This window comes from Falco biarmicus, chromosome 5, assembly GCF_023638135.1.
Source record: "Falco biarmicus isolate bFalBia1 chromosome 5, bFalBia1.pri, whole genome shotgun sequence".
In the NCBI taxonomy this organism is placed as follows: domain Eukaryota; kingdom Metazoa; phylum Chordata; class Aves; order Falconiformes; family Falconidae; genus Falco; species Falco biarmicus.
Window position 1 is genome coordinate 23,775,229 of NC_079292.1, and position 25,242 is coordinate 23,800,470.

Sequence of the window (25,242 nt, forward strand, 5' to 3'; positions counted from 1 at the left end):
CTCCAGCACTTGGCTTACTGGATAAAAACCAAAACTACAGCCATGTCTCCCAGGGTTTGGCTTCCTGGCAGTAGTGCAGCTGATGCGGGCATGTCAGGCGGGTGGCTGCAGAGGGAGCTGCAGCCGCAGGAGAGCTGCAAGGTCTCATCAGCCTTTAGGTCTAAACTCCCTCTTTGAGCTACCACCACTGCAGCTGGAAGGGGAGGAGGAGAGGAAAAGCCATCAAGTCGCCTGCTTTTTCCTCCCAGGAGGAAACCTGCCCAGCGTGCCACAGCCCTATGAAAAACAAGTGCAGGGACCCAAGTGCTATTCTCAGACACACTGCCCATCCCTCAATGATTTTTGCAATCCCAAAGTATCAAGCTATTTCCATCAGAAAGGGATTTATTATTTTTCTATCCTGTGAAAATCTCCTGTGTAAAAAAAGAAAAGCCCTGCCAAGAGGACTGTGTTCAGCCTGTGGCCTCCGTCTTTTTTGGAGTCTGAAGAGACTGAAGGGGAGCTGACACCACTTTGCAACGAGGATATGCTGCATTCAACCCACTCCCGCTCTTTGCAGCAAGGGCTGTCCTGCCACCTTCCCTCCTGCCAGGGCCTCGACCCGCTGGCTGTGAAGCTGGCCCAGGCCGAGGGGCAGGATGAAGGATAGCAAGCTCCAGCAAGACAAACCCCACCTTTCAGCAGTGTCTGCTTCACAGCACAGAGCTTGAGGTAAAAGTGAGGATGAACTGGCTTCACACTGATGGCACAAGCTCATCTGAACTGTGACGTGGCAGGGCTGAAGTCCGCTTCGCAAGGTGGTGAGGCTCTGTGGCACAGGGACAACAGAGGACATGTGCAAGGATGTCCAAAATCATCTTCTGAACTGTGCTACAGGTTTGTTATGGATCATTATTCAATCTCTTCTCTCAGAGATTGAGTTGTATTTATCTTCTCTCAGATATCATTCACAGAGTTAATGTAGGCAGATGAGAGTACTCAGTGCACTGCTAAGGACAGTGTACGCTGAAGGTATAATTTTTAAATATGTCCCAACTTGAGAGGAATACAAGACCTTTGCAACCTCTGCAGCTCCTTATTTCTAAGCTGGCTTCACTTTTCCACTTTTCCTTCTCTCCGTGCTCCAGGATTTCCCCTCCAGGCTTTTTCTTTCCCAGCAGGACACTGTCAGAGGATGGGAGCCATGACGCTATTTAACTTAGCAAACCACCCATGCCAGCACAGATGTGGTACATGACTGAGCATGGCAGGTTCTGCATGCTTGTCGGCTATGTCCTCACAGCCATCAAGGCAGCTGCTGGAAGCTGTGAATGAGCAGGGTACAAGAAAGGGAGTGTGTAGAAGCGTGCTTGAACTTTTCCCACCTACTTCCCAACCTTGAACAACAAGCCCTCTTCTTCCCAAACCTTCCTGTTCCTTCACTCCTGCCCTTTTCCCAGCCAGGGTGGTGAGATCCACAGCTTCTTGAGAAGGGAGGTCATCTTCACCTCCCCTTCTGTGCAGGGGAGGTGAAGATGAGGAAACAGCACCCAGAGACTGGCATCTTGATGCTGCCCATGCTGTGGTTGAGCTCTGCCCCTGGTGTTGTGCACATCTTGTAAGTGCTGGGCAGTGACCTGGGGTCCTAGCAATGTCTCCTCATTGTCGAAGTCATCATGGAAAAGCCAAAGCCAACCACTTGGCTGGACACCATTCTATAGCGCTTATACCCATGTCTGGGTGCAGCCCCTGCTCCTGTATCCTTTCGGGGCTGGGGCTGGAGTGGAGAGGGAGGAGAGGGGTGAGTGGAAAGAAACAGTGGTCTCCACTTCAGCCATGTTGTGACCTGGACAGCACAAGTCATGATCTTCTTCCAGACCCTGAAACGGGGCACAGAGGATCCTGGAGATCTTTCTTGGATGCTTGATGTAAGAAAGCAAACAGTGCTGTATTTGGTATCCCCAGCCTCCTCTCTCACCATCTGAAAGGTGGTAACAGAGAAAAATCCACATTCATAATTGCCTGTACAAGACCTTTGCTCTTACACCTGTGAATTTGCAGCTCTGAAATAAGCCAGAAGGAAAAGCAGCATTTGAACTTGGCGTTTTGCCTCAAACTGCAAGCACACAAGGAAGCTTACTTGCTGCGTTATTTGAGAGTTTGACTTTCCCAGGTTGACATCTTTTTCTTGGGTGGCTAGGGTGAGGAGGTTGTACGGGGCAGTCTGGATTTCCTGGCTCCTTTGCAGGTTTGTGAAGGAGTTTCTCCTGAAGAGTGCAGGGTACTAGGAGGAGAGAGATGAAATGGCTTGTTACAACAAAGATGTTGGGGTTTTTTTTCCAATTTGACAATGTTCCCCAGCATCCTGCGAATCGTAAGTGAAGTTATTTGAAGATATTTTTTCCTATGCAAAATATCCCGCTCTCCTTGCTCTGAGTACTCCCCTGCTCCTTGTCCATGGAAGCAGCGTGGGTACCCCAAAACCAGAGCTGCTCCTTTCTTGGCTCTAAGTCTATGAAGACAGAACAGAAAAATATAAGCAGCTGTGCTGGAGAGGAAGCCGTGCAACATGTTGATACAGCAGCAAGTCTGGCAGCCTGTGCCAAGAGCTGTCAGGCAGGCGACAAAAGGCATTAGCAAACACCAGGGCAGGGAGGAAAGTCTGGAAGAAATCTAACAGCAAGGTGCGAAGTTAATAGTGATAATTGTCCTGGAAAAGCCACGTCCCCGGAGACACTAGGGATTTCCCTTCCCTCTGCATTTGCCCATCATTCTAGAAGTCAAGTTTTGAGGTTTTGTCTAAGAAACCATGAACAAAGGTTATTTTGCCATTTTTGAGTCACTGTTAGTCATGTAAATAGAAAAAAGCACTAACTACCCAGGCTGTTTCTTCAGCCAGCAGGGAAGGACTCCAGCTGCACCTTGAGGCTCTCCCATGTGGGCATCACTGGACTGTTTTCAGGGCAAAATGAAACAGGATCTGCACCACAGCTTTGCACGGGAAATGAGAATTAAAGAAAAAAAGCTTTGCCTGCACTCTTGTCCCACTTTTACTCAATTTTGGAAGGGAAAGGCCAGGCAGCAAGTAGGCTGGGAAAAATAAAACTATGTGAAATGGCTGGGTGAGTCCAGCTTGCTAGGTTATTACGAGAGAAGTTGGGCATCTTCCTGCCCGTTTCATATATACACATGGAACTTTGTAGCTGGAATAACAACCTTGAAGACAGGAGAATGTTTCCTGGCTGGGGAAAGGGCTGATTTATCAGCTTACTACTCTGCAGATCTTAATAATGGCTCTGAGACTGCACATTCAGCATTATATTTTCAGTGTGATTTTGCTTAATGATTTAGGGGACACAGCAGTTCCAGCACCACTGCTGTCTTGATTCACCAGTGATGCTAACTGCAGTGGCTGAGGTTTCTGTAATGTTAATCCAGTTTAACGACTCACGTTGCTCGACCTGCTGGCTGCTCTCTTGCTAACACAGCCTGGCACGCAGCTGGGCTTCACTGCAAGGTCGGCAGCCTTTATAGCATGTTCCCAAAATTGGGACAGATTCAGTGACAAGGTAGACCGCTGGGCTTGTCAGGTCACGCCTAAGCTGCCTCCTGTGGATCTCTTGACACAGCTCTTGCTTGTCAGTGGAAACGTATTGGTACAGACTGCAGGCCCCACAGGCAGCTCTGGCAGTGCTGGGGCTGTGCGTTCACGTGGCAGCATGCCCCAGCAGTTAGCTCCCCTCCTGCCTGCTTCTCCTGGGCTGCAGCAATCTCTGGCACAGCGAAAGTATCTCCAAAAATAGACTGAGGCACGTAAAATCTAATATATCAATCTCCCTCACTCCGTTTACTGCTGGGGTTCAAGCAATAGGCCTTGGCTTCTTGACCCTGTTCTTGCACACAAGGGTGAACCGAGAGTACTGCCCAAGGAGGCACATACCTTTTTTAACGTATCACAGTCCAGGGGGCATTTATGAAGATAAGTGTTACCCCACCTCTGACAGAAATTTTTGCAGAAATCTTGTCTCTGCTGGCCAGAGAGAGAGAGAGGAACTGGAAAAAGCCTGAAGCTTTCAACATGCTGGCTGAAGGCTGATATCAATGTGGAATTTCATGCTGGTTTTGTGAACCCCAGGTGAGAAACTCTGGTTGGTCTAAATGAAAAAACTACATGGCAGCCAGAGTTGCAGACCACAAACCGATTCCTTTTGGTGATTTAGCACAGAGCTCTCAGGCAAATGAAAATGTTAAATGTTGAGGCAGCAGCTCATCCTTTTCCTCAGAGAAATGATATGATACCATACAAACCCAGGGAGTGCTTTATTTGGCACTGTATTTATTCTGAATGAGGAATCATCAGGAGACATTGCCAAGCAATGTGAAGGGTTAAGTGTTTAGTCACCTACCAGTGACACCACACTCATCAAATAGTATCAACAGGAGACTGAAACGAATGCAACATGCCAAGCAAAGCTGCCCAGCAAAAGCACCAGTAGATTAAGGCTGCAGAATACTGAGGTCAATCTGTCCAGCTGCTTCTCTTCCAGCCCCTGTGCAAGCAAACACAAGCAGTATTGACAAAGCCACTGGGACACATGATTGTTGGTGGCTGTTTCACCAAATCACTGAGGTACTAGTGGTTTTAGGTGCTAAGAATACCCTGTGATCCACATAAGCTAGGGGCAGCAGAAGGATCAGGTCCAGGAAATGCTGGCCAAATGCCACAGACATCCCTAGAGATGTGCTTTAAGAAAAACACCTGTATGAAGACAACCCTTCTCAGGAGCCACCCCATGGAGATCTCATCCTGTTTGGTCTGAGATAGCTACTGTCCTCCAGGGAGCTGTGCCAGCAACCAAGATTGACATGGGGATGACTGACAAAGATTTTGGAAAAATTTAAACTGGGTAAAATTAAAAATGGTGCTAAATTCATTAAAATGCTTTTCAAAGTGGGAGCTGCAGGTTTGCAGCTGTAAAGTTGCTGTAGTGTGGATGGTGCTGGGAACCCGGTATGGGCTGTGTGCTAGGGAAAGGGCTTTCAAAACAACACCTGGTAATCTACAATGTAAACAATTCTGGCTTGCAGTACCAAAGGGCTTTTTAACACATAAGCCAGGGAGACCACACAGGAACTGTTTGACATCTGTTCTTAAGGGTTCAGAGTGAGTAATTTTGGAGTCAATGAAGACTGCTCTATGCCTACAACCTTCTTGCACACCTTTTTGGCCCACAGCAGAAAAACTGTTGACAGGCTTGCATTTATGTACCATGGTATTAATTTCACAAGTGCTTATAGAATTTACAGTCCTCCTAGTTCACAATGATTTGTCACTTAAAACTCTGGTGAAGTCACTCTACACCAGCCATTCAACATAAATTGTGGGATCCCTCGGTATTTCTTGGTACAAAGATTTAACTTGGAAAAGAGACAAAGTTGTCAGTAAGAAAGAACAGGCATGAATGTGTATTTCACATGCAGCCTTATTCAGTCACTTTAAAAAAAAATCAAAGCTGAATGTCTGTGCAGTGGTCAGTGGCCTGGTGGAGAGTTTGTATGTCCTCATTAGGAATTGATTCCCCCTGCTCATTCATCCTTAAAACCAGAAACTGGACATTCCAGTGAAGAAATGTGTGGTTTAAACACAGAAATCCATCTTTACATTGGGATGTGTATGTGGAATCAACTCCAGGTCACTTAAGACTATTGAGAAATTTTGGTTGTTCTTCCCCTCTTGGCAAAAGTGTTTCTCCACCAATCTTCGGACCTTTTTTCTCCTAGAAACACAAACATGGAGAAAAGAAGTTACATGTGTAGCGAGATGTCTCCCAAACACTTCTTTGTCAGAAGCTGTGGTAGGGCTAAATTATCCAGTCAAATACTGACAGATAGTCAAGGAACCTTGACATTCTGAATTCTTGCAACTTTGGTCAAAAGCAAATTTCCCACAGTTAAATAAAACAAAACTTCAAGAACAGAAAGCGAGAAGAGAAGGTCCATTAAAACACAGCCTGCAGGCACCTGTATGTACCTGACAAAATGCAAAGCTGCTTGGTTTTGCTGGGAGCTCATAAGGGCACTGAGGGAAAGCATGGGACAGAAGTACCAAGAGAAGCAGCCAGAGTGCTGAGGCATGCAGAAAATGCTGGCTCACACTTACCTTTAGCATCCCGTCTCTCTCCCATTTGAAGAGGCCACAGCTGAAAGATGGAGATGGCAAGTGAGGATCACTGTGGTGTGTGCTTGCTGCACAGAATGAGGGGGTACAAAACTAGCCCCGCACCATTCCCACACTGCTTAATGCAAAGGCTGACATTCCCATTCCAGGACATGGTTACATGACTCCCAACATGCTACTTGTGAATGGACAGTACAAACACTCCAGTCGCTATTTCACAAGGCTCATTCCTTACCTAAAGCAGGGCTTTTTCGGGAGCTTGTCAAGGGAAATAGCTCTGTTTCCACAAGGACACTTGAAAAATCGCTTGATGGCATCATGCCAGTGGTAGTCATGGTTATCCTGCACACATGTCTCCAGAGGCTTGAAATAGGTGTAATTACACTGTTCAGGAAGGAGAAAGAGAACTGTGAGCACTTCAACAGAGTGTGAGACCTGTTCTGTAGACTGGAAACAGCTGAACATTCAGAGGAAAGTATCTGTCTGCTCCCATCCTGAAGGGCCCACCAGTATGAGATCCTTGGCCCAGGCTTTATCACTGCTCCTTCTAATGCCATCCTCCCCACTTTGCCACCACCCTGTGGCTCTGTTCCCAGCACCTCACAGGGCATGCAGGGGCCCTCTGAGCAGCCCCAAAACAGACAGGAAAGGTAGCAAGGGAAAGTGCAAAGCACAGCGGGGCCCGAAACCCTGGGAACAGGAGGTAACTTGGCAGTCCTGGGTTAATGGTTGGACTTGCTGAACTTAAGGGTCTTCTCCAACCAAAATGATTCTAACTCCTCCCTTCCTCTCAGTACATTTGAGATAGTAATAAAGCTCCACTCCTCTTCCTGATGGCAAAATTTATGGAAAAGCAGATAGAGGAATCCCACCCAGTGTTACTTCAAGGCACTTCACTTATTTTGTCATGTAATATGGGGAACCAAGGGTCCTGGTACAAAGAACTTCAGATAAGAAATTGGTTAAGTATTTCCAGGACACCAACACCCAAAGAACCCACTGGCATAAATATCAAGTTGAGACGTTCAGCACCGCACTAAAGCTTGCCTTGCCAGTGTCTTCATGTCTCAGTTACTCAGTCCATGGACTGCTCTCAGCAACAGGCATAAGAACACAACTGTCTCCATTTGATCCCTGCACTGGACTACGGCCAAGACAGTGACAGTCAGGACTCTGTAGGATGGTCCACATCATTTTGTACAGCCCACGTTCCCCTTCACTGCTGTTACCCTGGCTCCCCTTCACTCACCACTTTACATGTCACAACTCGACATTTCACTGCTTTAATGTTCCTCATCTTCTCTTCCAGTTCTTCCTTTTTCACCAGTGGCTGGAAGTATTGTTCCTGCAGTTCAGCCTCAGCCTGTGCAGGCACACAAAAAGACTTGTGGGGAGACCAGTATGGGGGAAGCCACTCCATGAATGGCTGTAGGGCAAATAACTACTAGGCCTGCTTGAAGAAGACTGCGGTCTGGGAGCCAGAGAAACACCAGTCATCTCTTGCTTCCAGAAATCCACAGAGTGCACATGCTGTGCTTCAACACTGCAGTGAGCCACCCCTGAGATGTGTGAGTGGGAAGACATGTACCCATGGAACAGCATGTACCACTGAAGTCAGCACATAGCTACGAGGACAGTGCAGGGAGAGGTCAGGTAGACAGATGTAATGAATGGAATTGGTTCTTAGCCAAAATATTACTCCTCAAAAGACCTTAAAACAACCAGGACTTCATACCAACACATGTCCAAGACAAAAGCCCTGTGCCACTGGAGGTGCTTTACCCCTGGGAACATGCTCAGCAAAGACCCCGATGGCAGAAATGAAACCTCTTTACTCTTCAGGGCAACTGCTGGCATTTTACAGGCTCCATGACTTACATGAGTCCCAGACGAAGGTGGCAGCTATCTTTATGCAGCCAAAATGTCAAGAAATTAGGGACAAAATAGGCACATGGCTAATTGGGTTTTAAGGCAGATGCATTTCTTTGATCAACCACTAACCAGGAGCTTCACAAATTCTTCCAAACACAGAAAAAAAAAAAAACCAAAAAGGCAACCATGGCTACAGCAATAACACTGACTTGCAGGCACTGTGCCCTGTGTGCTTAAGAGACCCCTGAACTCTACTCATCAGGACAATTTGGTGCCTATGACATGTTTTGAGTGCCTGCTTCTTGCTGAAATCATTATGAGGAGTCCAGACAGCTCCCTTGTTCTGAGCCCTCAGTCACGGCTGGACTGAGGCCATACCTCTTTCAGGACATCTGTGTGCTTGGACTTGGCATTCAGGATTTTTTTGAACTCTTCTGACTCCAGATAGGCCAGCTGCTCACGCAGTTTCTTTTGGGCAGGCTCCAGTTCATCCATATCTAGGGAGACAAAAAGGCTCAGTCCCAGAGACCAAGTTCAAAACAAGGTTTTTGATCTCCAAGTATGGTCACTGCAGTAGATTTTGGAAGTGTCAGGTCTCTCAGGCAGCTGTTCAGGTCAAATAGCAGCCTTTCACAGTTCAGGAACATGAAGCCAAGTTCAAATATGGCTTCAGGAAAAACAAAAGCGTTTTAAAAATAACATTGCATCTTCTCTCAAAGCACTGTACTAGGACTGCACGCTACTTCCAGGGCAGCAATCAGTGTTGCCCCCTTGACTTATTGAGAAGCTTTAATGGGAATTAAACAATTCATCCACCATCACACAGTAAATCACCTGCAGGCAAACTCAAGTTCCCACAGAAAATTCAGATGCCTTCCCAGGTGGGACTATTTCTTGGTTTCCCTTGATTAAGTCAGTTGTGCATCACAGATGCTCAAGTGCCAAAAGAAAGGGAACAAATATGAGGACAGGGAGCTATCAAAGGTAACATCTCACACTCTCTCCACAGAGTTAAAGGGTTTGTTGCAACAATCTCTAAGTTCTAAACAGACCTAATTTGGCGTCCCTTTGGCATAGCAATTAAGCCCTTAACGCAGCACCTAGCACTCTGTTCAGCAGAACATAAGCATACATTTTCTATTCTAGAAACTACCACCACACACCATTCTCTGCTTTGGTACCTTGTGGCTGAGCAACATTTTTCTCAACTCTTTCAACAATTTCTAGGACATCATCAACATCAGCTCGTTTCCTCTTGACACTGTTTGGATCAGTTTTAGCAAGAATCTGGCCTTTTGCTCGTAGTCGTTGTACCGCAGCCAGCTAGAAAACAGGAAAAAGCAGTGAATGTGTTGGTGACCAGTCTGGCCCCCATGTTCTGCTTCCAGAAGTAGCACTGGAAGTCTGTCAAATGAAGAAGACAAGATCCATTGGCTTTAGCACAGAGCTGGCTGAAGACGGGCCCAACAAAATTCCCAGCTCTGCTGTACATCTAATTCACCACATCACCCAACCTCTTGTGACTTCCCAAACCATAAAATCACTCCTCCAGGGGTGTTACCAGGCCTGATATCTCTGCAGCTGTGCTTTAACTGCTTCACAAATCATTAAGCTTTTCAGAGGAATCAAATCACTTTATTTCCACATAAATTGGTAACAATTAGGAACTAACAAAATTGTGTACAACTATTCCTTTCCATACTCCCAGAACGCTAAGATACCATCTTCCTTGCTGAAAGAGAAGTTTCTTTGACAAACATATGAACAGGTTTGTGCCAAGGAAAGACACAGTCTGTTCTGGCTAGAAATCAAAATTATCCAAACTCATGGCACAACCCAGCTAAACTACTTCACTGTTGCTTACCCTTACATGGCAAAAGGAAAACACACCACACTACACTAGCAATGCCAAAGAACAAACATGCAGAGTCTAGCATTTCAGGGATTTACAGCACAGAAACCCTGCCCTTTCCCAGCACTTCAGGGTTTTCATGCTTGTAAAACAACCAATAGCAACAGGCCTTGCCCTCCTTCTGTAAAAATCACTTCAGCACCTCCCATCCTGGTCCAGGACCTATCCACAGCCTCAAGCTTTAAGAGGTTCCAAACCCCCAAAACACAAGAGCAAAAACACAGAGCAGCTCTGTCCCACCTGCATGAAGAACAGAATACAAGACCAGCCACACAGCTGCTCCAAACTGCTCTTCAAAGGTAATTTGCCCAAGGGGTGACAGACTATGTCAGGTCATAAAGAACAGTCAACTCTGCTCAGAGAAGCTGCCAACATGCACAAGGAAGTGTTTTTTCAGCAGATAGCTTAGCATTAGGTTCATGACTTAAATGAGACGCTCTATCTCTCCATCTACTTTTCCCAAGTCCCATCCCAAGAGCATGCTCTGTCCCCTGTCCATGCCCAATTGGCATTTGCTGAAATTGCCAGTTGTGTCAGTGGTTTCAGTGATGCTTGCCTTCAGACAGGATCAAGAGCGAGTTCATGAGCATCACACACGAGACAGATTGTAACAACTCACTGCTGACCAATTCAGGTGGATTTTGAACAAATGAGAGACACTAGCTCTGGTGGCCAAATATCACCCACACAGGCTCCTCTTAAGCAGCTGTTCCACTGCTCTGAAGGTTGACTACAGGTAAGATGGTAGCACAGACCTTGGTACTAACAGCTGTCAGGAACCACAGGTTTCTTGTGTACTGTAATGCAGACCAGTCTGATCCCACAAATCAGAAACTTCACTAACATCAGAGATGAGCTGGCCTGTATCTGACCAAAGACTCCTCTACTACTGCAAACCAAACTTCCCTTAGCCTCCCCTTCCCAATATTTAAAGAGATTCAAAGAGCTGTTACCTTTTTGGCTTCTGCCAAGCTGTCTAGCTTTGGTGTTGGAGGTGGAGACCTGTCAAAGAAGAGGATATCTTCTCCTTCTGAGAATCCTGTGCCTAGCCTGGGCCTTTGAGGAGTTGACATTTTTCCAGCTTTGGGAAACTCTGCTCCAGGTATTGGGGAACAGAGTGAGGACTCTCCAGAGGAGGACAGGACAGCAGGGCTGCTGGCTTTATTTGTGTTCTGGAGAAACCTTGTAAGACAAGAATTGCAATAGGGACACAAGTCAAAGAGACAAAAAGGTTTAAGAAACCGATAGGAATGGAAGGGATGCAGACTCTAATTTTTCACTATTTGGCCTTTTATTGCTAGAAAAACATGCAGCAATATAGGGAACCACAAGAGTAAAACAAGACTAATAAGGAACTCACTGGGTTGCTGAAATCAAGAGTGACTTGAAGAAGTCACCAGAAGGAGTGAACATCCAATTGCCTTGAAAACTAATGTCAAAGAGAAGTGTCAAATGAAGCTGGGAAGTGGGAACAGAAAGCACTTGGAAAAATGGGCTTCTTTGCAGGACAAGCAGTTAAGCAGGGGGACTCTTTGCCACCATAGTCACATAAATGTTTAGGTTTACACAGGTCACAATGGAGGTTGGACAGGTTAATGGGGCGGGGGGGGCGGGGCATGGAAAGTCTCTTCAGAGAAATTTTATCAGATACCACCTTTAGCTTGGCAAGTCCCTGAAATACACACTGTTGGAGGCTGTAAGAGTATTTAGAGGAAATATGTCATGATTGTGCCTAGTCATTTTATTCTCCTTCATGTTCTGTTTTGGCTCCCGTTGAGCCTTTTGAGGCTACTTGGCTACATCGATCTTGGTCTCACCACAGTGGCTCTTCTGAGGTTCTTCTTAGGCTTGTTAACAATATATGCACAAAACACTGTGCAAATCTTGAGGTTCAGAAGACCCCTGCAAGCCAAAATGAACACAACCAGGACTCCTGACCCCAGTTTCCTACTCTAATCAGCCTCTTCCCATCATGCCTTCCAGTTGCCAAGCACTGTGCTGGAACATTTCCATTTGGTTCTCCACTAAATATTGGGATATTTCTAATCTAATGAAGTTTTTATTAAAACAGCAAAACACCTCCCACAGTTATACTTAGGGCCACAATAACGGAATGCTTCCTGTGAAAATATGTATGTATTACCGCCTCTGAATCTCTTCAGATCGTTTTTTTCTGGCCTCCAGCAATTTCTGTTTCTGTTGCTTGAGCAGTGCTGAAGCAGAGATGGACTGAAAACTGGCCCCTTGCTTCTTTTCAGCACCTAGGAGAAAAAACAAACCACACCACATTAAAAAGCCACTAATGTTTGCTGAAAAGAAGGCTGGGTGATTTCAGGAATGGGTCTTCCTTCAGGCAAAAGGACAATACCTGCTCTGGTCCAGTGTTTGCAGAGGTTTCGTGCTCCAAAAGTTGGCTGTGCCAGCAGTTCCTTGAACTCCTCAGAACATTGCATGGGTCTGTTTGCTGCACCTGGAGCACAAGAGGCAGAAATACAACAAATTTAGAGCCAGAAAGGAAAGCAGACCTGGTTTTAGAGATGTAGTCTAGGTTGGAAGAAACCCCTGCAGGTCATCTGGGTGAGCACCCCACCAAAGCAAGGCCAGTTTCCATATTATATTTGGGTGCCCAAGGCCTTGTCCTCACAGAGCACATCACGATGACTTTCCTACCCCTTCAGCAATTTCAACAGTCAGCTCCGCATCAGTCTTGGTTGTCTGTGGTACTCCCACCATTCCCATTTTCAGAATGCTTGAAAGCTGTGAATCCACCAAATCTTATCCCTGGAGAATTAAGAGCAGCTAAAAGCTAGACAAAGGACACACACTATGTTGTCCAAAATGGAGGCAACTGAGGGAACTGAAGGATGTGAATAAGACATCTAAGTGGCATCTAGATCTAGAGCACATAGTTTGAATAAGCTGTCATCTGCTCTCCACCGAGCATAAAGAGGGCATAATATTAAGTGCATTACAGAAACAAAATGGAGGCAGAAAAGATCTATTGGTGACATCCCAAAAGTCATGGAAGGCACATGCTTTGAAGATCCCAAAAGAAAAGCACTAGAAACAAGCTGGGTACTCAGGAGGTCCCCTGCAGCACAGACCTAACTGATTTATACTTAATATTATTAGACGCTTTCAAGATTGAGAGAAGTCATGCATTCCAATAAAATAAAGTAAGTTCTTAAAACTTCCAGTTCCCATTAATCTGGCAAAGATCTGTTACTGTTCAAAGACAGAACAGGAGACTTAATTCAGGAGCATTGATCAAAAAACAGACACATGGAGACACACAGCTGCTTAGTCACATTTGCCTTGCAGCTGCGATCTCAAGAGGGAAGAGGAGTTTAGATCAATTGAGAAAGCAACCTGCAAATGGCTATCTCTTTAGCAAACCAATTGCCAGATTCAATCAGCGAGTAACAGGGTCCTGGGATACATCTACACATCAAGCTGGAAATATCTGAAGGGTAAAGGTATGGGTAACTAGGTACCAATTTTCTGCCTGGTTTCCTGGACAATTGCATCAACACCTCTCACGACCAGGTTGGCGAGAGTGGTTTGAATCTTCCTTTTCGGCACCACAGCTGCTGCACTAGAAAGAAGAAACAAAACCAGAATATCAGTTTTCCCCATGCTTAGAACAAGGGCAGGAGAATGCTAGATTCAACAAAACTCCAGCTACCCTAAAAGGTGCCTCTCTCATCTGTCTTTGGGAACAGTGTGGATCTAAATCCAAATTCTAGCACAATGTTTAGGTTCTCCCATTTCTCTCTAGGTTGAGACATGCATTTCCTATGCAGTGATGGAAAACTAAACATAAGTAATAGCTAAGCTTTTCTCAGTTCTAGGGATAAAAAAGAAGCTAGAAATGCTTTGTCACTGTGGAGTCACACCAGTTATCAGAGGGCAGTTGTAAGGGAATGAAAGCCATGTGCAAGCAAAGGGCTTGATTCAGCTGTTACTCAGAATTTGGATGGAGGACCTGGCCCCTCCATGCTAGTTATAAGATGCATACTCATCTACTGATCCTGGTCACTTAATAATGAACAGTGCACTACTACCATCTCTTCATTAACACACAGCGATACTATTTTATTTCAGTCAAGAAAGAGGAGGAGGAAATACAGAATACACGGAGTCTTGGATTAAACACAACGAACCATAACAAAATATGGTAAGGGAATGGCACTGAAAAATACTTATCTCGGACACTCAGATGGTTGGGATCTCATGATTAATTCCACTTACTGAAATGCAATGCTGCCTGGCTTCACAACACAGTATTAATTCAGAGGTAAAAACACCCCTTACCACATCTTAGCACTGATTGTTAAAATTTTCCTACCAAATAGCAGCTCTGTTACCCCATGGGACCAGGAGGATTATACCAATCATGGGGCATTTATTCCTATTCAGTTAATGTAGTTAAGTCAAAGGGATCTCTGACTACACAGACACCCTTAGAGATAGCTTCAGGCTTACTGGCATATCAGAAGTTCTGTTTGAAACCAATGGAAATAAGTGGTTTATCTTACATTGAGGCTGCATATGCTGCTGAAGAGACACCTCCATAGTAAAACCCATCCTGACACAGCTTCTCCTTCAAACTGGGATTTTTCCGACCAACTTTTTTGGGAATGCGGCCACCAGAGAAGGTGGACTGCAGGTCTGCCCGCTTCGAGCTGAGTTTCTTGTACTGGGATTGTATGTGATACTGACAATATTCACAGTCATTCTAAAAAGAAATGGGAGAAGTCTGTTGCAGAACACCAGCAATTACAATTTACTTCATTCCTCTCACCCACATGCATCCTTCTATGGCTAAACTGAATTAACATCTCTGTTGTAGTACTCCAGCATTCGACCTACTCAGCAAGCGTTTGCCCACACTCCAGCAATGAAAAACAAAAGTAAAATTGCCCGTGCTAATCACTGGAAAACCTGTACATCGAAGAATTTTAAGGTTGTTCCTTGGCTCAAGTCAACTGATGTCCCAGGTCCTCTTGCCCAGATTCTTACTCTTCACTCTGAACTGTACACTATTTTCTTACTGGTATGAACACAAAAAACCCCTAACACCAAAGCAAGATATTTCATATACTCGTTTTTTAATTCATTCATCAGTTTCCACTGTCAATCCAAGGGAGTTTAGAACTGAAGATAGTGAGCCTGCCAGTCAGAGACAGCAGTGCCATAAACGTGCTCACACTTGGGGTGTTTAACTTTTAAAAAAAAAAAACCCTGTCCATTCTCATTGATGTTCATCTACCCCAGATTTGTATAACTACAATTACCACACAATCAAACATTTTTTTGTCACTAATTGGACAGCCTTCATAAGGTTCTTCTGCCAGACAAGCTCCATCTACAGTTTGTTCCAGGTGGCACTGGAACATCTCACTGAAATTGAGAATCTTGTGCACAGCCACCTCCTGCAGTGGGTCTGCTATCACAGCCTTCTTTTGCTACAAGTACCTTCTGTATTTGTCATCCTCCCACTCCACACACTGAGTTCCTCCCCAGTTGTTCTTTCCTTCATTTTCTCTGCTCCTTCTAAGTGCTACCCTACTGCTAACTACAACCCTTCTGACTTAGGGTTCCTTTTCGGTATCACAACATCACTATAGCCATGAAGTGGCATAATCCACAAGTTCTTTAAACTAGTAAAAGCCAGTACGGTCCCTAAAAGAAGAATCCCAACACCTTTTTCCTCTCATGTCCAGGGCCCCACATTCAGGTATAAATATTCTGGCAGCTTACAGGCATGCTGGACCAGGGAACTCATTGGGTTAAAACCACCTCTAGTGCAGTGCAGAGAAGCTTGCATTGGTGCAAAGGAGAATGAAAGTGTGTGGAGACAGTGGCAACCATGGGTCAAAGCCACCTCATTTCACTGCAGCACCAACTCAGCATTTCAGGAACTACTGTGCTGCTCCTACAGGGCCATCACAGAAACAGCTCCTCTGGGTTTCATTTCTCAGTGTCTCCACCCACTTTAGTTACAAGTCAAGAACCAGAAACACGTCAGAGTCAGAGCATCAGTATAAAATCAGCAACCAGAGTTTTACCAACAGCTTAAGGATGGCCTAACTACTGAGATACAGACCAGGTTCACAATCTGCGCACAAGGATCACCATTCTTCTTCCTGGCTTTGCAGGTGCCCATGTCCAGAGCTTCACCCATGAGAAGGATCTTCTGGGGATGGTCAACCGACAAACACAGCTAGAAAGAAATCAGAACATGCCTTGAGGTGGACTGGACAGGCTTCTCTCTAGATGTCACTGGTTTGGCTCTGGTCCACTTTGGTACCTCTGGTATTAACAAAGCAATATTAAAATGCAGTTTAAGAGAGCCACATGTCCTGTTCAGATTGAGAAAAAGTTCAGTTAAAAAGAAAAAAGTTAATTTCTTTCTCACAAAGAGATGAAAGACATTGGATTTCTGTGCTTAGAGCCTCAGGAAACAAAGGACCAGCAAAAGCAGACCTAGTTGTGCTGTAGATGATGGTCCTGTACAACTACTTGGCTCTGACACCATCATGACAACCACACTGGGGAGTGAATGGGAAGGAGATGCACGAGAGCTCTGTGCAAGAACAGCATCTACTTCATGCATCCAGAGATACCAGGAATTGTAGTGTAGTCAGACAGAACCATTTCAGTCATCATGCACAGCAGCTACCCATTTTAAAACATAACCTTCCTAATCAAAGGACACATGAGATAACAAAGAAAAATTCGTTAGTCACACATGAAGTGTCTGACTCCAAGTCAGACAGAACCAGGAAGTGTCTGTAGCTAAGAAACACTTTGACAAGTCAGTTTTAATGTAGTTCCAAATGTGTACATTTCAGCTAAGAGCAGCCATTTTTAACAGTTAAATACAGCCCTTACATTAAATCTGGTATGCCTTTCTACTCACCAACAGGACGTTCTAATCTTTATTCATGTTAATTTAAGCAATTATATACCTTAATAGACAATTAATGAGATTCTTAATTTTTTCATTTGGAGAATTTAAAATGCAAAACACTAAATCACCAGCTACTAGACTGAAATTCCCCTTGACAGAAGACAGTAAAAACAGTTTCCATTCCAGTGCAATTAAAAAGATATTACAAAAAATTAATTTATTAGCAAAATGAAGACACCTTAAATGTTTTGATGCATACAGAGAAGTAATTCATCATGTTTTGATTTTATAAATAATTGATTAAACAAGCGAAGTACTATGTATCTATACATAATACATCATCTGTTTAACAAATCAAATATTGCTTCTTATCAGTCATGATTTTGGAACCACAAAACATTTTGCAATCACATCTCATGCTTAAATTAGCAAAGAGAAATGAGCTTCCCCACCTTCTTCAGCTTTGAGAGACCTCTAGGGTGAAATAGGCATTGCAAATAGCTGAATAAACTGAAATGAGAACACATTCCCTACATCCGTGGAAGAGCCAACTGCTACTGAAATCAGATTAAAAAACCCACTTGAATAAATTCTGGGTTTAGATACCTAACAGGACTTCTTGAAGTTCATTCTTCCAGAAGGCCAGGAGCACATACACATCACACAAATAATCTGAATGCAATTCAAACTGTTTAGGCACACTGCTGTAAATTCAGACTTAACATGCTATAAAGCTAAATCTCGGATATGAAAAAGTTCAGATACAAGTTTTTATCTACAGCTGATGGGCAAGTGAAAAATCCTCTCACCTCACTGGAGCCTTCTTTAGGTTTCATAGGATTAGCATTGAGCAGCCCGATGACTGTGCCTTTGTCTGTCTTCCAGTGCTCTTTGTGGACGTCACCAAACAAGAAGAGCGAGACACATTGACTGAGATCCCGTAGGTCATTCAGATGCCAGATACTGAAGGTTCTGCCCTGGAACAGATATTTGCTTTCCTTTCAGCTGTCAGTACAGGGATATTGCATTCCCTCTTGCTGCTGCTTTTAAAGAATTATTCTGATTTCCCAGCCCTGGGTCTTCCTGACGCAGAAAAGCACAATTTGTGACCTCAGAACAGGTTAGCTACAGCATCTCCAGCCATACCACATAGCCAGTTCTGGGATTCTTAAAGGCCAAAATAGCACAATAATACTGCTACCACCAATCTTCCTGATATTAAAGCTGGACAGCACACTTGCTTGCTGAATGAAGAGGTTTCTACCCCACTGAACAAACAAACCCGAGGCATATCCAGATCTCTGTTTCATCAATGACTTCCTATAGAACATGTACAGCATCTAGGACAGAATAACCTCTTGGGAAATTATGGCAGCAGAATGTGTGGCACATTTAAAACATGAGGGCTGTCTAGAAAGACTGAGAGCCCGAGTCCTTTTTTTCCACACTGTCATTTAGCATACAACAGTAACATATAATGGTTACATTAGCCAATGCTACTGTCTGGGACAGTTGTACCAGATAAGCTAAGGACTTACCCTGAGGAGTAAAAGCAGCATTACTCCATGAAAACAGGTGAGCCTAGATCTTTAATACAGTAACTTTTCATTAACTACATGGAGCTGGCCAATTAAGTTGAAGATCTCATTAGTTTCTCAGGGAAGAAGACCACTTGAACTGAGGAAGGGATACAATGAAGTTACTTACGTTATTTGCACTCTGAGGAGTGACCTTCTTCACTATGACTCCAAATGTTACCCAGTCTATTTCCTCCAGATTTTCTGCAGCAAGTTTGCTCTTCAGCTGAGACAGACGGATGAGCTTCCGGTTAACCATTTTCCTGTCCATTTCAGCCGAAGACACCCGGGGATTTCTAGATCAAGCAAAAGCACGTAAAAGAACACATCCATTGGCATAAATGGACAAGGCAATCAAAGCCATCCAGCGTTCTCCTGGGGAGACTACATCTTGCTGCAAAATGCCTCTGTACCTCATTTCACCCTGAGGTCACGTGAAACAAAACTCTTCGGTTCAGGACACTGTACAAATATCAGAAAGCTACTGATCACAGTGCTTTTTGTCCAAATAGTTGCACTGCAACTCAGCCCTGAGCCTGCATTAAACTCCGCTCATTTCAGGAATGACTGAGTAGGACTGATTGAGCTGCATTTGAAAATCCAGCATGGTTTCTGGTGAGGAAAGACACTGAGCATTCAGAGACCTCTCGTGGCCACATCGAGTATGGGGATCACAGGTGGCTCCCAAGCCTTCCCAGTGTGGAGCAAAATCTGCTCAACTGGAGCACGGCTGGGCTTTGTGCATGCTTGCTGCTTCCCTCCTCCACCATGGAGAACATCCCAGGGAAGGCAGCACTAATAAAATGATAGCTTTTTTTTGTTAGAAAAGAGCAAAGGTGAAAATAGTAAAAGAAATACGATACTAAGCCAGAAGTCAGTGTTACCTATCTACTGATGAACCAGCCAATTCTGTGGCTTTGTGTTACATCCCCTAATGACTAATTTGCCATGGTTAAAGGATGTATATACAGCAAATCAGAAATCCTGTCCTCTGTGCACCACTTGGGTGCACAGGATGTTGGACCAACTGCATTTTCTTTCCCTTTACTAGAGGGTGATGTCCCCAGACCGAGCTCAGTGCTGGGCTGCTTACCTTAATCTCAGTCCCGAGAAGGTTTCCACAGACACTGGCTGAGCTGCTGCATTGGAGCATGTAGGCACATGAGGAGTCTTCTCTCTGGTCACCTTACTGGGTGTGTTCCCTGCAGCAGACTTCAGAGGCTGGAACGCCAAACTGAGGACTTGCCGTGGAGGAGGAGTTTTGTTCTCTTTAGCAGGAACTACCCCCCCCCCCCAAAAAAAATCTTAATAATGAAATAAAACTTCTTAATAAAAATGACACTGATTTATACCTGACCAGAGACAGGAGTCTAATATAACACACTATTTTAAAAAAAAAAAAAAAAAAAAAAAACACAGAAAAACAGATGTAAAACTCTCTCCCAGTCAGCTGGGAACTGATGGCTTCATATTAGTTACAGGTAGCTCTAGCAATGAGTTCCACCTCATGGGGAGCTTCTCAGAGCAGCTCTCATTTTCTAGGCAAGCTAAACTGTAGGAATACATGGATACAAGCTACACTGCTGCATGTGTCCAAGTTAACCATAGCAGTACACAGCACGGTACCCGTTGCAAAGAATACAATAATTAACTCTGTAATAAGCTCTGTTCCACTGTGACCAGGCTGCTACCGGTGTGCTGACAAGTGTAAAGCTATCCTGGATGTGTCTATACCACTGTAGTGCACTAGACAGGCTTTCAACAAAAGCCCAGTGTGTTTCAGTGAAAGATAGACTGAGAACGGTACCTGCTGAGGATGCTTTTGATTTCTGGGTTCCTCGCTTGGCTGGAGGTAAAGGATTGCCCAGCTGGGCTGAAAAACATGGTGACTCTTGCAGCTTCTGAACATGCCTTTCCTTTAAAGGTGGACAGGGAGATTTACCTGGCCAAGGAAACAAAAAAATATGAGATCTCAGGATCTGGACTCAAACACTAAGAATAGCTCTGAACTAAGTAATTCTTTGAATAACAAGTCCAAGTCTGGGTCCCACATGGAAACCCTTCAGCTAAGTGGCCAGCATCTGAAATGCAGCAGCTGCAAAAGCCCCAATGACTCTACCCCATAACAACCTAAAAATTCTAATGTCACTGAAACCACAAAGCTGTGGAAAATAGGAACATCCCCCTGCTTTTCAGTTTTCACCTGTAGTTTCATTGCTACACCCAATGTGCTACCGCAACAAACAGCTGTATTTTCTGGGTGTACCAACCACTGCCAGTAAGAAGGGACACTTCCAGAAGACCCTGGAGGACTTCAGTCATGGAAGCTGCCCCATGTAGAATCAATCCATGATGCAGATACCAAAACTGCAGCTCACTAACTTAGTCTGTAGCTGCAGGAAACATCCTGTGTGGGAATACACCAGATCACAATTCCTCCTTGCTACTCAGTGCCCACTTCAGGATTATCTGGAGTCTTGCCTATAAATTGCATGTTGGTAGGCCAACAAATCAAACGCATTTAATTAGTCTCATTACCAAGGCTTTTCTTCTCATGGCCTGAACTGGATTGCCGCTCAATAGCAGTCTTCTGCAACTGCTCCTGTAACTTCTTCATCTGTTCTTGCAATTTTCTCATCTCAGCTAGGAAAGAAAGGAGAAGGATAATAAGGCAGCGGGAAGCCACTGCAAACAGGGATTTATGAGGTCCCTGGAAGCGTGGCAGTTTTACTACATCATAGGAACTTTGAAAACAAAAGACTCAAGCTACAATACAGATATACTTGATTCTACATGGTTCACAGTAAAGGGACACTTTTCCATACAGCCTGGAGCTGACCTCTCTTGTGTAAGTATTCTACTTGATCACAGCACGTTCCTTGCCATATTGCATGGAACTCTCCTATTGAACATAGGAGAATTTAAATGGCTGATGACTGCATAGCCCAGCATAAAGAAGTGCTTCCCGTATAACCAAATATGCAGCCTGGACACAGGAAAGCTCAGCGGCCAGCTCTGCTTCCACACCAACTGGTAAAGCAGAACCTCCTGCCAGGAAGTCCTGAGGGGGAAGGGATTACTGTGGTGGTGAAAGATGCCAGGATGACAGCCCTGAAGAATGAAGCAACATTTCTCTTCATCAGACAAGGCACAGGTGCATAGGCAGCCTTCCCTATCCTGGTCACCAGAGCTAGTTTAGTCTTCCTGATTTGCTTAAGTCCTCTGTCCTTTTGGGAAAATAGGTTTGGCAAGTTACAGAGCACTGAAGACTGGACTTGGAAACTTTCACAAGGACTTTCTGTATTCCCCCTCTGGGCACCACCCTCAACTGAGAAGCAACAGGCCTTACCTGCTGCCTGTTAACTCTCTAGAGACAAGATATATACAATAAAACACATAAAAGATGCTGTTACAGAAACCTTGCAGTTCTTGGTTGCTTTTCTCTTTTGCCTGACTGGGAGCTGAGGTAGGGACAGTTTCCTCTGCTGCCTCCTCTTCCAGCAGGTCATCTACATCACCAAACAGTGTAGCCAGATTCTCCTTCTGCTCATCAATCATGCTATCCTCAGCATCAACCTCCTCCGTGTAGGACGCATCATCTTCTGCATCAAAGAGCTCATTGTATTCATCTGGTTCTCCCCCATCACCCTCTGGAGCATCTTCCTCCTCAGGAGGATTCCCCTCCTCATTTGTCTCACTTTCTTCCAGGAGGGAGGCCAACAGATCCAACTCATCATCAGCTAAAGCAAAAATCAAACTCACCGTTATTCCTGTTCAGTTAGAGGAAAGGTGCCAAGGAATAAAACATCTAAGATACTCTAATTACAAGCTAAGGTAATTAGCTGTAATTACTGAAACTAAATTGGAGCAGCAAGTGGCATTTTTAAAAAACTGCTTCAGCTTTGGCTCAAGAAAGATAGAGCAGCGTACTGCTGTCTGGTCAGACGGAAACATCATTGCAGACACTTTCAGCTTGTGATCCAGGCTACTTAACACTTGCTCCTCCTCCTATGCAGCTGCTTGTACAACAGCTGCTGTTACAAAGTGAAGCCTGGGGACCTGTAAAAGTGTAGGCAGCTCTACAGGCACCCACGTGGCTTTTCCCAATGGAAGGTGAAGAGGAAGATGCAAGGCAGTCGAGAAAGTGTATTCTCAGGTATGATTTGCTCAAGGAAGAGCATAGTGAACAAAGAAATACAAAAACAAAGGAACAAATATGGAAAAAAGAAAATCAAGTACAGCGAGAGGAACGGGACAGAGAAGAGCAGAACTGACATTCAGAACAAATCAAGAAATTTGTTTAGCCTTTGCTGCTGAAGAAAACAAAACCAGGGAAGGGACAGAGCAGTCTCACAGAAAGGTGACAAGAACGAAAGCAAGAGGCAACCTCAAAGGCCTCTGCAAGTGCAGTCAGTGCGATATAATTTCCTTTCCTAAAAGGCTTACCAAGTTTTCTGAACACTTGAACTTCTTAACTAACATAACCGATCAGAAGACACTTTACTGTTTAAAGTAAAAGAGTACTTTCCTCCTTACCGTCCATGATTTCACTGGGATTTCTTCAAGAGCCCCTCAAAAAGAAATATTCTCTGTTATGGGGAGAACAACAGTGATACTGTTAAAGCGGATATAGCTCATCTACAAAAAAATACTGTGTTCAGGCTCCTTATTTGATAATTTGCAAACCACAAGCTTGCTTTTATTTACGGCTGCAAGTGAGGACTCCACTGAATTTAAAACCCTCACACATTTTCTACATCTAAAGTCTGCCCTATACTGAACTCACTGCAGTGTAGAAGCATGACTTTAAAAAACCAAAAGCCCATAATAGACAAAGATTTTAAGAAATACCTACCATGGTCTCACAGTAATAACCTGTCCTGGACCATAAAACCAACGTGCATTTAATTAGTTATTGACATTTTAAAAATATTGTTATTCCTTAAAGCGTTATGTTTTACATTTCTCACAGCTCCTCCATTTCATGGACACATGTCCATGAAAAATAATCAGCACAGGCCAAGGGAAGACTTGGGTGAGAAGGGAAATCCACTGAAGATGGATTGCACGCAAACTCAAACTCTGTGCTTACAGGCCTTTCTGCTGCAGAGCCTTTTCGTTTCGCCCATAAACTCCACTTTTAATAGAGCTCTTTTCTCTTGCTGCAGTATATTTATTTTCAGCAAAGAACAAAACAAAACTCAGGAGCACACACGAGCAGGGGTGGCTAGTGACCACCACCGTGCCCCAGGCTCCCGCCTCCCGCTGGGACACCGGCCCCGGGGCCCACCCTGCTGCCGAGCGGGTGGTCACCCCGCCTGCCGCCCTCGGGAGCCAGCCCCGGCTCGCCGCCTCCTCCCTTCCCACGGACCCCAGCACCAGCGCGATCGCCAAGCCTGCCCTCAGGGGATCCCCGATTCTCCCACAGCGCTGCCCGGGAGCCCCCCACCCCGCCCCGCCTCCAGGGGACCCTCCTTCCCCTCGCAGCTCTACTCCCCGCTCGGCCGACTCCCCCACCCAGGGGAACCTCGACCCCCTCCAGGGCTTCCCCGCGGACCCCGATGTCCTCTCCCACCAGCCTCTCCCTGCCGAGGATGGCTTTCTGAGGCCCGGTCCCCCCGCAGCCCCAAGCCGCCCGGCTCTCCCCTCACAGCACCTCACTCACCGCCAGCCGCGCGCTCACTGACACCCGCCAAAACTCCAACCCGGCCACGCCCCCTCCCGCGCATGCGCTCCGGGGTGCGCGCGCCCCGCGCCATCTTTACTCCTGGCAGCAGGGGCGCCGCCGCGCGCGGCGTTGCCTGCGGGCGGGGGGGTGGGGAGGGCGCGGGTGCGTGCTGGGCTTTGGGCCCAGGGAGGGGGCAGGGCAAGGGTGGGGGGGGTGTGTTGAGTGCGGTCACCAATGTGAGGGTGGTGACGTGACGCCATTGTTACCCAGCGTGAGTCGCCACCTGCCCTGCGGGGCAGCCCTGCGGTGAGGCCTGTGCCCGCGCAGCGCCGTGCTCTTGGCTTCACAGCCCGCTTCCCTCAGCCCTGAGGAACCCCCCGTGCCCGGTCACGGTGGCCTCGGCGAGGGCCCACGGCAGGCGCCGCAGCTCTCAGGGTAACCCAGACAATCTCACTGCTTGTGCCAAGCGGGCAAATTCACCCAGGTATTTTCACGTGTGGTTGACAGGATTTTGTAGTCCTGTTCAGCGTTTCTTTGGTACAAATGATTCTTTGAAAAATAATATTTCTGGACACATACAAGGTCATTGCTCTAGTCCTTCTACCCTTGCATCAATTATACACAGAAATGAGCCCCCAAATTGCCCCCAAAACAGAAGGATTTGAGCTCAGAACGCAAGGCACTTCCACTACATCCATGCTGCAAGACGGTATACAAAGGAAGAGAGGATGTCTCTGGTAGTGAAGCTCCAGTGGTACCAGTACCAGCTTAGCAAACATGAATTAAGGACACAGAGTCTGTGGTAGTTGAAGGAATCAAGAAGTTCTAGCAGGCGGCAGGAAAAAACTCAGAGATAAACGCTCCACTGAGCAGTTGAAATGCTCTGCTGAATAGTTGTCAGCCGACTCGACTCTTCAGGTTTTCTCCCAAAAACCACTTGCCTAACCCAGGCATGCTGGACTAACTCATTCTGGATGCATCTGCCTGCATGACACCCATGGAAATTTGTTAGGGGGGAGCAATGAATAGTGACAGGAGCTGGGAAGGAGTGTGTGGGCACTGAGAGCCCAAGGGGGCTCCTCTGTATTGCTGCTCATCCACAATGGAAACAGGGAAACACCTTGTGTCCCATCCTGGCAC

General features: G+C 45.6%; 1 protein-coding gene across 4 annotated transcripts; it reads right to left on the minus strand.

The window, feature by feature from the left end:
• Positions 1 to 1,507: 1,507 nt before the first annotated feature.
• On the minus strand, positions 1,508 to 24,143 carry MCM10 (minichromosome maintenance 10 replication initiation factor). 4 transcript variants are annotated; one of them, XR_008822032.1, is made up of 22 exons: positions 24,100 to 24,143; positions 22,971 to 23,023; positions 21,854 to 22,174; positions 20,973 to 21,077; positions 20,242 to 20,376; positions 19,528 to 19,714; positions 18,565 to 18,730; positions 17,667 to 17,834; positions 16,051 to 16,167; positions 14,480 to 14,679; positions 13,436 to 13,536; positions 12,310 to 12,411; positions 12,085 to 12,202; positions 10,895 to 11,123; positions 9,211 to 9,352; positions 8,408 to 8,526; positions 7,407 to 7,520; positions 6,393 to 6,541; positions 6,140 to 6,179; positions 5,642 to 5,756; positions 2,120 to 2,263; positions 1,509 to 1,960 (listed from the first exon to the last, which is right to left on the minus strand). XR_008822032.1 is itself a non-coding variant. In XM_056339963.1 (21 exons), exons 2-20 carry the CDS (start codon positions 22,975 to 22,977, stop codon positions 5,673 to 5,675), a joined length of 2,604 nt encoding a protein of 867 aa, XP_056195938.1. In that variant the 5' UTR covers positions 22,978 to 23,023; positions 24,100 to 24,143; the 3' UTR covers positions 1,508 to 2,263; positions 5,642 to 5,672. The 4 variants fall into 4 exon arrangements, 3 of the variants coding, with proteins under 3 accessions (XP_056195938.1, XP_056195935.1, XP_056195937.1); XM_056339963.1 differs by having other exon boundaries at positions 1,508 to 2,263; XM_056339960.1 differs by lacking the exons at positions 1,509 to 1,960; positions 2,120 to 2,263 and having other exon boundaries at positions 4,296 to 5,756.
• Between the last annotated feature and the right edge of the window lie 1,099 nt (positions 24,144 to 25,242).

Coding starts and splice junctions, on each gene's coding strand:
- MCM10 (XM_056339963.1), bottom strand. Junction 21,078..21,853: donor AAGCAACCAAGAACTGCAAG/GTTTCTGTAACA, acceptor TTTCTTTCCTAG/CTGAGATGAGAAAATTGCAA. Junction 20,377..20,972: donor CCATGAGAAGAAAAGCCTTG/GTAATGAGACTA, acceptor TTCCTTGGCCAG/GTAAATCTCCCTGTCCACCT.